Source organism: Montipora foliosa, chromosome 13 (genome assembly GCF_036669935.1).
Source record: "Montipora foliosa isolate CH-2021 chromosome 13, ASM3666993v2, whole genome shotgun sequence".
Classification (NCBI taxonomy): Eukaryota; Metazoa; Cnidaria; class Anthozoa; order Scleractinia; family Acroporidae; genus Montipora; species Montipora foliosa.
Genome location: NC_090881.1, coordinates 12,981,489 through 12,996,488, shown reverse-complemented (window position 1 = coordinate 12,996,488; position 15,000 = coordinate 12,981,489). Strand labels below are relative to the sequence as shown.

The 15,000-nt window shown below is 40.7% G+C and overlaps 1 protein-coding gene across 22 annotated transcripts in view; it reads right to left on the bottom strand.

Annotated features, from left to right (window-relative positions):
* Positions 1 to 4,854: 4,854 nt before the first annotated feature.
* Positions 4,855 to 15,000, bottom strand: part of LOC137984000 (NLR family CARD domain-containing protein 3-like) — a 349,493-nt gene continuing 339,347 nt past the window's right edge. For all 22 annotated transcript variants that reach the window (XM_068831171.1, XM_068831169.1, XM_068831165.1 and 19 more), the window contains one exon: positions 4,855 to 15,000. This exon is cut by the window's right edge and continues 121 nt beyond it. In XM_068831171.1, coding sequence (XP_068687272.1) covers positions 11,283 to 15,000 — 3,718 coding nt within the window. In that variant the 3' untranslated portion in view covers positions 4,855 to 11,282.

The window sequence follows — 15,000 nt, the reverse complement described above, 5'->3', positions numbered from 1 at the left end:
TGAAATCAGGCTGTCACTCTCTCTGCTCATTTTTTTCCGCAGAAAAGCATTTGGAAGAAATGGGGGGTCTAGGGAGAATCGCTATACTAAGGTTATTAATTGTTTTGATTTCGTGAAGCCTTTGTCAAATGGGAGGCCCATCGCCATTGTGGCTTCTCCTTTTCTTCTATTTTGGTCATGATCACTTGAATTCGTGTATCTGCCATGTACCGCATTGTTCGAAATAAAATTCAAATTCGCAGCTCCAATTGGTGGTTTGCAAGCAATCTCTAGAGACACAGATAACAATGCTGCAATGCACAATTGCTTGTGGACGAATAAAACGAGGAAATGAGAAATCTTTTGTTTTCGTCCACCAACATGGCGGCGATGACGTAACGTGAAAACCACCTATTGTGCAGGTTGAATTGATAAAATTTTTATATCCAAAACCCGTAATATTTACTAGTTACCACGCGGCAGGATTTTTCTCCTTCGCCTTTTACGTCTTGTATTACGTTAACTGCATAATTTGCTGTTTCCATCGGGAGATCGGTGAACCTTTTGCTATTTGTACAACAGTTTTGGTGAAATTCCAAAGTTTTATAATTTTGACGGCTATCTTTAAAACGTAGAACAGGGAATCGGGGAATGGGAATGGGAATGGAAAATGAGGAATGGGGAACGGGGAAAGGGGAATCTTTAAAATGAGGAATCTTTAAAAGCGGGAATCTTTAAAATGGCGAATCTTTAAAACGGGGAATCTTTAAAATGGGGAATCTTTAAAAGCGGGAATCTTTAAAATGAGGAATCTTTAAAAGCGGGAATCTTTCAAATGGGGAATCTTTAAAAGCGGGAATCTTTTGAATGGGGAATCTTTAAAAGCGGGAAGCTCTGGGAATTACTGATTAATCAACTAAAATGAATTTATTCATTGTAATTATATCGCACGCTAAAGCATATCTGTTTAGCGGGCTAGTGGAGCGGTTCAAATCTCGATTCTTACTCTTTGAGATCCGCTACACCGACAGAAGAATCGAACCGCCTTGATTCCTGAAGAAGGCTGGTTTGGCCAGCCGAAATATATAGTACATCACTAAAATCAAATCTACGTTGTATCGGCTTTTGCTTAAAATATTTAGTTTCTCAACTTGAAATAACGCCGATCAGATCAAGCCACTGATCCAACGTACACCGACAGGAAAATTGTCCACGGTTGCTTGCTTCGAAACTCTCTATTCATCTTAACTCCAGTCTGTGAAGTTTTTAAATTGAGTTTCGCAGCGATAAATATTTGTCCTACCGTTATCAAGTACTAATGGAAAGACGTACTACTTAACGACACTAAATGGTACACACAATGGATTGTTGGTTTTGTGACAGAGAACCCTTAAATTTTTAAGCTTTGCGTGACGCGACATTTACACGTTGGCCGAGAGAGCTGTAATGTTAGCTAAAAAGTGATGTATTTCATGGAATTTGGCTATCTGAACAGTATTGGAAAAAGCACTATTGTAATTTTTGTTAAATTTTCCAGGCATGTGTGGGAAACTCAGTGACACATGTTTTTGTTGGTTTCCGGCCAGCATGGCGTCTCCATACAAATCTCTTGAATTGTCCGTGTATCTTGCATAAGAAAAATTGCAGTGACCCGCCAAAATAACTAACAACCGATCGATGAGAGTTCCTGTGTCAGATAGCCTATAATATTGTCATGGAATAGTAAATTCTCCTCAACTCTTAACTTAAAAAGTAAGCTAATATAAATTATGTAACAGGACACCGCCGGCACATCGTCCTGCATCTAATTACTGTATTCATTTGCTGATTTTCCAGAATCGGGGAAAGGAAAGAAAGAAAGGAAATATGCAAAGACTCCCGCCGAGATTCAGGCCTTTGCAATTTTTCTTATGCAAGTTACACGGAGAAATTTTTTACCACATTTCAAGAGATTTGTATGGAGACGCCATGCTGGCCGGAAACCAACAAAAACTAAAGTTACAATAGTGCTTTTTCTAATACTGTTCAGATAGACAAATTCCATGAAATACATCACTTTTTAGCAAACATTACAGCTCTCTTGGCCACCATGTAAATGTCGCGTCACGCAAAGCTTCAAACAAATAAAAGCGCTAACCTGACATGTATACCCTGGAAAACTATGCACCGCGGCCATAGATGACATGGTTGGTCATGGTTACACGTGACCTTAAGGGCGCTTTCCATTCAAGAAAAATTCCGGCATAAAATTTCGGAAATTCTACGTGTTAAATGGAACGGTACATTCCGGTTACACAGACCCGACCCAAGCCACCACGCGTTTGATTCGCGCCAAATACAAACATAACAAATGCCAAACAAAAAATGGAACGAATCGGTTCCAACGCCTGAAAACAAAGTAGACCGAGGAAAGCGCGCGAAATTATTTTGGAAGCAATAGCTATCGCCGGATAAAGAAATTTTAAAAGGTACAGAAACAGTTATCAAATCATTATAAAGTACCCTCTCTGTTATCGGTGAGCAACTATGCATCAACAGTACTTGAAAATCTGTGGGTCTGTTTCCACAGATGGGCCACTCGTACATTGAGTCATTGCATTCCGTCATCTTGTCTTTGAAAGTAGGGTACAGAACAGCGGTACTTGGAACAACAAACTGGTCCAACGAAAAGGGACATTTCGGTCCGACCGGTCAAAGTGGGCCACCTTCAAAGCTGGTCCCAAATATTCCGGTGAGACCAAACCAAAATAGTCCGTTCCATTTGATGTACCAAGCAAAATTACCGGAATTTTGGGTTGAATGGAAAGCGCCCCAAGGGTCTATGACATAGTTAGCCACTAATCTGCAGGTATGGAGTAGTGAGGCACTGATTTCGAAAATTCACTGTAGGCTAATCAGAAAAGAAACAAGGAAAGGACAAGGACATCACATGTGACACACGTACGATGGCTTTGTGACGGCTACTGCAACGACAACGCCACAAAACAATAATATCATTGGTCAGGAGCCCATTAACTCATGGGCTCCTTCATTGGTTGAAAGAGGAAACTGCACGTGCAACATGAATTTAAGCAAATATTTTTGCGGCTTTCTGCATAACGAGGGATTGTAATTACCAAATTTGAGGTTTTGACGACAAGGTGAGCACTTGTGACAAGTGAGAACCGTTCATGATTCTCTCTTTTTCGCTCTGAAACCGCACCTACCAGTTTACTACTAGGATACCTCGTCCATGAACAATGTAGGACGTAAACATTTTCGTGGAGGTCGCCGTAGTAGATCTTAGGTCCCTATTAACAGACCCATTCTCACTAATATGGCTTTTGTGAAAGTACTGCATAATAAACTTTAATAAACTTTAAACTGATGATTGGTGCTTACAACGTAACCCTTATGACGCCGAGGAGGTAAGACTCTTTGTTTTGCGAGTTGGGTGCGCTACAAAAGTCTCGCCGATCAATTGATAATTTTACAAGTGAAGTGTCTACCAGGATTGTTCAGCACTCTCACAGGAGCCTGAGGTATTTCAATAATCAGTTAAAGAAATAGAGGATATTACATGGTCGCGCGGGGATACGAAATTTCTCTTCGAGTGTTGAAGAATATTTCACTAGTGAGCGCAGCGAACGAGTGAAATATTTCTCAACACGGGAAGAGAAATTTCTTATATTCAAGCGGCCATGTTATATTCTGCTTATTATGTAAACACCAATGAAATACTAAATCACTTCACAAAATGCATCGAAAGGCGCGATTTTTATATGTAACCATAACAAAAGTGATCTTTTCACTTGTAAAGATAACATGTTATTCTCACGTGTGAAGATATCATGTTTTCGCGCGAAAGTTCACTTGGTATTTCATTGGTGTTTATATAATAAAGGAGAATATTTTGAGGAAACTATGGAGTTTTGGCATAATTATGCAATATTAGGTCATCAGTTATAAAAAATAAGGTCGCTTTTCACTTTAACATTGCCTCGTTTCGTCAATACCCAAAGATAAGTAACTTTAGGGATAAGGGATAACTTTTCCCTGAATTTTAGGGATAACGAATGACCTAAACCCCCTCTCCCCAACAGGACCTCGCAAGTGAATGATTTCTGACTACTTCATATAGTTCAATGATCTTCAAAGTAGTAATGAAACACTTACGTTCGGTTTTGTGATATCCAGAATAATCAAGATCTCGGTAAGAGTTATCACCCTCAGGCTTCGGCATGATCAATTGCCAAATAAAATGCTTTTTCGATCCAAATAAAGCTTTTGCCTTTGACCAGAAATAGTAATAGATCGCTCTGCCGTGGACTGCAGACCATACTCTGAAGACACTTTTCGCAGGAGGATACAATGCTACTAAAAATTACAAAAGGATAACCTTCCGAGCTATGTCACATCAAAAAGTAACCATCTCAATTGCAACAATTCTGTTGATACTTGGCAATGTGGAGTGAAAACTACTTTTTTTGAAACAGCGTCCTTTCGTTTTTTCAGTCTTCCAATGCATTGAAATGTACCTCCAAGTGGATATTTCACTGGTTTGAGGGCGGATTGATCTAGAGATAAAAATCCAGGTTTGTCATTTTTGGTTTTTGTTGTAATTCCGAAAAGCAGCATATTCCGGGGATTCTGAGATTTAAGCACGAGAAATTCACTTAGTAAATGCCCAAGAGTCTAGCTGTGAAAAAACATCGTTCGCGGTTCTGATTGGATGAACGATGTTCTATCACAAGTGAATCATAATATCGTTCTGCCATTTTTATATTCAGCCGCCTTATTGGAATTTGAAATTTTTGAAAACTTGACAACTTTTCCTTGAAATTTTTATACATCATTTATACCATTTTCGTATTTACACCATATTTCGTACTCTCATTGAATACAAATATTTTTCAGCAACAAAACTTAAAGCATTTTACTTTTGATGTAGTCTTTTTTCTCATTGATACCATTCAAAGTTCTGATATGCGATAAAATGTCGGAAAAATCACTTCTAGAATCTCAGTATCAATGGAATGAATAAACTGCACAATGGAAAATGCTTTTACGATTTTTAAGCTCTCAGTTAATGCGTATAACAAAACTCAGTCGTTCGCTACGCTGACTCGTTCATATTCTCGTGCATAAAAACCGTACGCACGCATTTTCCATTGCATGGTTCTACAGGAAACATAAAAGTATAATACTAACAATGGTAACATGTGCAATTGTTACTCGGGAGAAAAAAGTCAAAAGAAGCAATGTAGAGACCTTTGTTTTTGGGGACCAACCTACTGCCGCGATGAGGTAATGTGCAAAACACCAAGAGAGCAAAACGAAGGGGAAGCTCTTCATAACTTTTTCATCTGGCCAATTTTGACCTTTTAACGTCATTGATGACGACAGTTCGAAATCACTCAAAACTGAAGGAAAACCACGTTCAATTCAGCAAGTATCAACTGTGGCAAACTGCCCACTCCCTTGTCGGTTGGCTTTCTCTCTTCATTTTTTGTTGGTTAATTCTCGTAACTGAATTTACATTACCTTTTATTCAGAAAAATGAAGAACTTTTAAAAGTTTTTAAAATAGTGTTTCAACAGTTTTTTAACAAGGCTTCTTAATGTTCCTTTGGCATGTTTTGATCTGCCGGAATTAGCGCTTGTCTTTTGCTTTCATTGTGCATTGCAAACATCTCTCACACTCGAGAGGGTTTTGTGGAAAAACCGTGGAGCGGGGTACCGGGATTGGTGGAAAACACGGGCTGACTAAATAAACTAAATAACGAAAATAACTTGTGAGAATTGCTACTCTAAAAAACTACTTTAATGTGAACTTAACTGGAACATTTGAACTGAAATCTAGCAGTAACGTATTGTGCTAGTAAGTTGGTTCCAGCGGTTGAAATGCAATATATATGTAATGGAAAAAGGTTGACGAAAAAAGAAGCTAAAATAGTTGAAGAAAACACCTAACAGTAACTAAAAACAAAGATCGATCGTTTGAAAAATACAGTTGAAATAACGATTAAAATAACGTAACTATTTCATAATTCTTTTTTCCAAGTTTTAATTACAGGGAGAATTTCTATCCTAAAGCGCCACTTCAATGGGAACTTAACTGGAACATTTGAACGGGAACCCAAAAATAACTTTTTCTAACATATTTATCAACAGGTTGAAAATCATAAAAATATTAGAAAAATCTATGTGGTATAAAAGCGTATACAGAAAAAGTTGCAAATCAAGTTTCGTCCATCGATCGTGACTCCGATACCTAGGTTATTCCTTAAAATGACTCCTCAGTATTGGACTGCGCATCCTGTACTGCGCATATGGCGTGTCAATATTTGTAAATTGGTCAAATTTGCAACGTTGTAAGTATGGCGTAAGTCGATCATACACGCTGAAACAATTCCCAAAACACTTGAGAAAAGTTGTGAATGACCCATAATTCTGCAAATAAGCGGGTGCATTCTGAGAACATGGCGAATTTTGTTTCGATCTAATCTCGTACCCAGATCTTCCACGGTCATAAGGAAGGAAGATCTGGTAAAGTTCGATTTCGAGCATGCTCAGTGCCAGCGAGGCCCGAAATACGGGCTTTTCTATCACTGCGCATGTTCGTACTCTCTGTTGTGATTTTGGGTGATTTTGCGGAATAAACATGGATTTCGAGAGTATTCTTGAAGAGATTCTTTTGGGTAGAGGACAAGGAAACCTTAAACTTAAGCGGCTGAAACAGAAAGAAGCGCTACAGGCGATTGTTTTTGATCGGTCGAGATTGTTTAATTGTCGGAGCAACTCAGAATCACTAAAACGAGCGCTTAGACTTAATCAATAAACGAGTGCTATTTTCTTCACACGATCTCGTGCAAAGTGTAGTTAGCCAAACTGTAAATTGAAAGCTAAAATGTTAAAGAGGGTTAAGGCCTAATCACTGAAACTAACGCTTTGGCTTAATCAGTAAACGAGTGCTATTTTCTTCACACAATCTTGTGAAAAGTGTAGTTAGCCAAACCGTAAATTGAGAGCGAAAATGTTAGAGAGTGCTTAGACCTAATCACCGCAACGAGTGCTATTTTCTTGACACGATCTCGTGAAAAATGTAGTTAATCTAACCGTAAAATTCACAATTGATCACTACTTAATTGGCGAGTCACGCTTTAAGAACGAGAAACACTGTTTTGAATAAATTACATACTTCAACCTGAATTTATTAGTTTCTGCGTACCGCGTAGCAAGCTACGCAGAACTTTGTTCGAGTGGCACGGTACGTGGGGCTTTCGTCGGTACCATTTACACAAACCTCGCAAGTTTTTAAAATGATTTTCCTCAACTGTAAAGCTTCTCCGGCGTCGGAAAAAACAAAACTTTCCTTCGCACAACTGACATTTATTCAAAACAGTATATGAGCTTGCGAAAACCAAACCTTCATTAAGTGCCCCGCGAAATAAGCCAATCGGAGCGTAGATTGCATTGCCGCAACCTTTTTTTAGTAGCCAATGAAAAATGGTGTACTGTCGAACTTTACCAGATCTCACATTTCCAGTGACAGAGTGAGATCTGGGTAAGAGATTAGTTTCGATCTACCATAATCGAGATAGGTATGGTGTTTTACTCTCAAACGAGCACGGTGACCTATAGTTTTTATTGAGTAATTTTGGTGTAAAAATTATCCCCTTTAAATCAAAGATTGTTTTAAAAAAATTATCGTAAGGTAAAAAAGATATAGCTAAAACGTGCACAAAGCCCCTTACCCAGGGATGTAAATTACGATCTTGAAAACAACGACTCGAGAAACGCTTTGAATGAACGTCGTTTTACGTTGAGTGATTTTTCCGTGAACTATGTAAGACAGTGTTCCATGCGCTCTAGACTTTCTACCTATCAGGTGTTTTTTCAAGTGTTACTTTAAAAAAATTGAATAAAATTATAAAAAGCGGCCATTGAAATAATTCTTTAGCATGTGCATTCTCAACTTTTTTTAAAACGATGTTAAAGATAACTGTTTAAAGTCTTTGTCTAAATTGTTCCAAATGTTGACTGCTCTGTAGAGGAAACGTTGCTAACCGGACTTTGTCTTACTTGGAGGAATATCAAGGGATTCTCTGTTTCTAGTGTTATGATAGTGAATAGAGTTGCGCTTTTGAAAAGACTCACACATGTATGTGGGGGCCAGGCTTGTGAAGATGCTCATTTACTGGTAGCCATTTGATCCCACGTACCGCAGGTGTTATATGCTCAAATGTCTTGGTTTTTGTGATGATTCTGCACGCAAAACTCTGAAAAGCTTGAAGCTTCTTGATGTTTGCGGCAGATGTGCTTGACTAAACTGTAGAGCAATAGAACAACTTGCTTAGGAATAGAGCAGAGATGATCGTGCGTAGTGTGTTGCTATCAAAACTGTTCTTCACCCTATTTATTTGACAAAGTTTGGCCATGCACGATGAGATAATTTGATGGATGTGTTGGTCATAGGTTAAGTTGTTATCTAGAATTATTCCGGGATCCTTGGCGCTGGAGACAGATGTGATTTCTTTCCCCAAGAAATAGATCGCAGTTTCGTTTCGTTAGCAAGCCGCGCAGTAGTTGTTGTGTCCCGAACATTAGGAACTTGGTCTTTTTAGGGTTGATTAATAGTTGATTCTTACAACACCAAGCAGCCACTCGTCTTAAATCTTCTTCAAGAAAGCGTTCTGCAGATTCGGCATCTTTGAATGGAAAGGATAAGAAGATCCGGTGGCTCAGTTGGTTGAGCATGGGGCTGCCACGTGGGAGGTCGTGAGTTCAACTCCGGCCGGACCGACACTCAGGGTCTGTAAATACCTGAGGAGAAAGTGCTGCCCTTGTAATTACACCTGCAAATGGTTAGACTCTCTAGTCTTCTCGAATAGGGACGATAAACCGTAGGCCCCGTCTCACACCCCTTCAATGTCCATAATCCTGTGGGACGTAAAAGAACCCACACTTGTCGCAAAGAGTAGGGCATGTAGTTCCCGGTGTTGTTGTCTGTCTTGTGTTGTGTATCATGGTTGGGAGGGTAAAAGCTTGGAGATATTAGCTACACCAAGCTATTCTAAAAATCCGAGGGTAAATAGAGATATATGATATGAAGATATGATATCATCTTAGAGTCGTCTACGTAGGACTCAAGATTGCATACTTGTGGAGCGAGTGGAAGATCACTGATGTAAACACAAAACAAAAGTGGTGACAGTATTGCACCCTGTGGTACCCCATGGGTGATAGGGAGGGGTGTAGATATAGATATGCCAATACGGACCACTTGAGTTCTGTCAGACAGGTAACTCTTAAACCATGGAGTGGTTTTGTCGACGGCGACAAGGCTCAGCTTCCGTAATAATATAGAATGGCTAATACTGTCGAAAGCTTTTGATAGATCTAATGGTATCAGGGCTGACAGACTCTTATTGTCCATAGCATCTAATAAGAAATCACTGATCATAATATTAAGAGTCTCTGTAGAGTGTTTTTTTCGATTACCACTTTGATGTTTACTAAGGAGGCCGTTACGTTGTAGATAATTGCTGAACTGTTGGAGTGCTACCTTCTCGCAGATCTTTGAAGCAACGGCAGGCATTGAAATGTTAAATTTGCGAAATAGCAGTTGATGATATCTGTCAACGGGCCAAGGATAACGGGAAAGCAGTCCTTGATGATGCGCATGCTGACTTTGTCGGGGCCTGGAGACTTATTAGAAGGCATAGATGATACAATACGTTCGACCTGCGTACAAGTTACTAGGGTGAAATTAAATACTTCCTGTATCTTGTATCTGAAATATTGATGATGTTGTCTATGGCCAACTGTGCAGCAGTTTGAGCTGCGTTTCTCCCAACAGAGGCGAAAAATTGGTTGAAATCGTTAGCAACTAGCTCAATGTCTCTACTATAGACCGGAGTTTCTTTTTCTTTAGATGGAATAAAGGTATTAATTATTTTCCACAGAGATCCAGGGTTATCTCTATGTGATTGGACTTCTGTGCAGATGTGGTCACACTTGGCATTCTTAAGAAGTTGTTTTACTGATCGCCGGGCTTCCTTGTAGGCCTTCCAGACGTCTGTGTTTCGTATTTGTCGTTAACGACAAAAGATCTTATCTGTGAAGGTCATCTGATACGTAAGGGCGGGGACGACTGCGAATTCCGATCGACTTAATTGGTGCACGAGCTTCCAGTGTGGAAAGAAAAGTGTCATTAAACGTTGTAGGTTTGTAATTTGTATCTTGCTCTAAAAAAATCGAAGGAAATTGGTCTGACTTGGTTGCTAGGTCTGCGGTGAACAGATCAGGGTTATAACGCTTGTAACTCCTTGTTGAGATATAACATGGTGGAGGTTTAAGAAGTTTCAGCTTGAACTCCACGTATACAGCTAAGTGATCACTAATAGAAGAGTTAATAACGCCACGCGCGTGGACGAGGTCAGGAGATAAGACTAAAATGACATCAATCAGAGATTCGCAGCTGTCTGTTATCCTCGTTGGTGTTGTAATTATCTGCTTCAGGTTAGTCTCAGACAGAAAATTAGACAAAGCTTTGCTCTCTGGGCTCTCCTTTCAGACCTTATAGTTAAGGTCTCCTAAGACTGCAATGGCTTTGTTCATGGTAAGTGCTTGAATGTAACTGGGTTTCAGCAACTCTTCCAAACAGGACACAGGACAATCAGGCGGTCTGTAGGATACGCAAATCACAACTGATCGAAATTTCCTGCATTGCAGGAAATTGCAGGAATTTAAGCAAAAATGACTCTTCATCTGAATAGAAAATGAAACAACATGATAAAGTCGCCTCGTCCGGGTGAGTAGAGTCCTCAGAAAAACTGCTGTTGGAGACCAAAAATTTGACGAACTGGGTGGAAGTGACAAGATTTTCAAAGTTAAGTGGTCCGGTGTGTCAGTGGGTATACGCTTGTGTAGGGAAGTCCCGACAAATTTAAAGGAAATGCACAGTAAATGCGATAAGCGATCGTGTGACTCCAAGAAACAACCAAGGAACTAAAAATATGGAAACCAGAATTGTTACTGTAGCCCAGCGTCGCAACAATAGATTGGCACAGTGCTTACATCCAAGTGTAGGTTTTCCACTCACTTGAGACTTTTCTGTAAACTTCCTTGAATGCATACAACACTAAATGTGACAAAGCATATTTCATATAATGACACATATTTCATGTCAATTAAACCTACTGCCGTTTGCTGTAGAAGTGGTACAAATTCAAATCATTTGAAAACAAAAATTCTTTCTTCCAGGTATTTCCATATCATTTATATGTGCATGGGTCAAAGGGCCCTGTCAGTTCCTTTGCTTTAGACAATGCAGCAGAATCTCGAGTCACCGATTCTATTTTTAGACAAATCCAACCCTGTCAGTGTTGAATTGATTTCCACTGCTTTAGCCAGTGCAACAGCAACCGAGTCACCAATTCCGCTGTCAGACACATTTAACTCTGTCAGTGTTGAATTGATTTCCACTGCTTTAGCCAGTGCAACAGCACCCGCGTCACAGATTTTATTGGAATGCAAATCCAACGTTGTCAATGTTGAATTGATTTCCACTGCTTTAGCCAGTGCAGCAGCACCAGAGTCACAGATTTTATTGGAATGCAAATACAATTTTTTCAGTGTTGTATTGATTTCCACTGCTTTAGACAGTGCAGCAGTACCTGAGTCACAGATTTTATTGGAATGCAAATCCAACTGCGTCAGCGTTACATTGATTTCCACTCCCTTCCCCAGTGCAGCAGCACCCGAGTCACCGATTCCATTGTTAGACAAATCCAATGCTGTCAGTGTTGCATTGATTTCCACTGCTTTAGCCAGTGCAGCAGCACCGGAGTCACCGATTCCATTGTGAGACAAATCCAACTCTGTCAGTGTTGAATTGATTTCCACTGCCTTAGCTAGTGAGGCAGCACCCGAGTCACCGATTTTATTGGAATGCAAATCCAACTTTGTCAGTGTTGAATTGATTTCCACTGCTTTAGCCAGTGCAGCGGCACCTGATTCACACATTTTATTGGAATTCAAATCCAACTGTGTCAGCGTTGAATTTTTTTCCACTGCTTTGGCCAGTGCGGTAGCACCTGAGTTACCGATTCCATTGTCAGACAAATCCAACTCTGTCAGTGTTGAATTGATTTCCACTGCTTTAGCCAGAGCGGTAGCGCCTGAGTCACCGATTCCATTGTCAGACAAATCCAATTCTGTCAGCGTTGAAATGATTTCCACTGCTTTAGCCAGTGCAGCAGCACCCACCTCAGCACGCTTATTAAAATCCAAATCCAACGTTTTGAGCGTTGAATTGATTTCCACTGCTTTAGCCAGTGCGGCAGCACCCATGTCACCGATTTTATTGGAATACAAAGGCAATTGTGTCAGTGTTGAATTTATTTCCAGTGCTTTACCCAGTGCAGCAGCACCCGAGTCACCGATTCCATTGCCAGGCAAATACAAATGTGTCAGTGTTGAATTGATTTCCACTGCTTTAGCCAGTGCGGCAGCACCCGAGTCACCGATTCCATTGTCAGACAAATGCAATTTTGTCAGTGTTGAATTGATTTCCACTGCTTTAGCCAGTGCGGCAGCACCCGAGTCACCGATTCCATTGTCAGACAAATCCAATTCTTTCAGTGTTGAATTGATTTCCACTGCTTTAGCCAGTGCGGCAGCACCGGAGTCACCGATTCCATTGTCAGACAAATCCAACTCTGTCAGTGTTGAATTGATTTCCACGGCTTTAGCCAATGCAGTAGCACCCGAGTCGCTGATTCGATTGTCACTCAAATCCAAGTCGGTCAGTGTTAAATTGATTTCTACTGCATTCACCAGTGCAGCAGCACCCAACTCACCGATTTTATTGGAACGCAAAGGCAAGCCGGTCAGCGTTGAATTGATTTCTATTGCTTTACCCAGTGTAGCAGCACCTGAGTCACCGATTCCATTGCCAGACAAATCCAACTCTGTCAGTGTTGAATTAGTTTCCACTGCTTTAGCCATTGCGGCAGCACCGGAGTCACCGATTCCATTGTCAGACAAATCCAAGTCTGTCAGTTTTGAATTGATTTCCACTGCTTTAGCCAGTGCGGCAGCACCTGAGTCACCGATTCCATTGTCAGACAAATCCAAGTCGGTCAGTGTTGAATTGATTTCCACTGATTTAGCCAGTGCGGCAGCACCCGAGTCACCGATTCCATTGTCAGACAAATCCAAATCGGTCAGTGTTGAATTGATTTCCACTGCTTTAGCCAGTGCGGCAGCACCAGAGTCACTGATTCGATTGTCAGACAAATCCAAGTCTGTCAGTGTTGAATTGTTTTCGACTGCTTTAGCCAGTGTAGCAGCACCCGAGTCACCGATTTTATTGGAACCCAAATGCAAGTGTGTCAGGGTTGAATTGCTTTCTACTGCTTTAGCCAGTGCAGCAGCACCCGAGTCACCGATTTTATTGGAATCCAAATGCAAGTGTGTCAGGGTTGAATTGCTTTCTACTGCTTTAGCCAGTGCGGCAGCACCCGAGTCACCGATTCCATTGCCAGGCAAAGACAAATGTGTCAGTGTTGAATTGATTTCCACTGCTTTAGCCAGTGCGGCAGCATCCGAGTCACTGATTTTTGTGGAAAGCAGAGCCAACTCTGTCACCGTTGAGTTTGTTGCTATTGCATGAGCCAGTATAGCAACGCCACTGACACCTATCTCCTGTCTACACCAAACACGCTGAGTTTCAAGAAGCGAACCAAGAGACTGTGCCAATTTTTTTCCAAAGGTACTTTGTTCTTTTTCACATTCCGTAATACAATTCAACGCAGTCCTTAGGTAGTCATCACTTTCCTCAAATGATTGGTTAATTTGACTTGCTATACTTGCCATAAGTGCCATGGTTTTTGCCTCGCATCGTTGAGCCAAGATACCACAGGTAAACATAAGCACTTGTTGAAACTCTGTAAAATATCTTGTGTCAGCAACTAAGCCATCAGGACTAATTTCCTCATCGACAAGCTGGCAACTTAGATAAAATGCAGCGAAGAACTCCTGAAAGCTCTTGTGTAGAAACCCATAGCACCGGCTCGGTCTTAGTTTGCTGCGTCCGGGCTGAGTTGACAGAAATCCCAATTCAGGTATTAAGTTGCTGGTATCATTTTGGAATGCACTGTCGTCAAAATGCATCTCATCGTTGAGCAAGCCATTTAACGCTATACAACCAAGATTCTTTAATTCAGCGTGGTATAATTGTGTTAAGTCGTCCGCTTCTGGTAATTTTTTCTTTCTCCTATACCTTCTCAGCACACACTGCACTATTTCGTGGTAAAGCAGAGTTCTACCTTTCGGCAAGTCTCCTTGAAAGTCTTCGCAAAGGATGCAAAGAAGGGCTGTATTTAATGGATTTGTAGTTAGTGCGCTAAGGCTTGCGTCTGTGCCCAGCTTGTCCAAGAGCTTTTTCGCCAGATGGTCCTTGGTTTTGAAATATCTTAAGATAAAACCTTCTACAGCGTCTTCGGTAAATCCTTCGACTTCTAGCAGGGTGTCACAGCATTCCCTTACTTTTATCCCAGCTTCGTGGCGAGCTGTAACCAGCAAATAACATTTTGGAAGCATTCTTCCTTGAATGATTTCTTTATAGACGTCCAAATAATTGCTTGGTAACTCATCCAATCCGTCAAGTACCAGCAAAACGTTTGACTGATGGTCCTGAATGAAGGTGAAGAACTTCTCTCTTTCCCCTTCCCTTATGCCTCTTGGTAAAATCTGGTCATCAATAGCCTCCCATAAGTCAGAATTAATTTTTCTGCATCTCAACAACAGCAATACTTGGACATCAGGAAACGAATCTTCAGCCTTGCGGTTCTTTGCCCAGTCGAAAGCCACCTTGTTACAATAGGTTGTCTTTCCCATGCCTGGCTGCCCTTCAATTAAAATTCTTTTGGGTTGTGAACATTCCTCATGTGGTTTGAAGATTTCCAACATGTTGACAATGGATTCAGACTTTACCCCTCGTTCTTTTTTCCTGCTGACCATTTTGAGCCTGGTA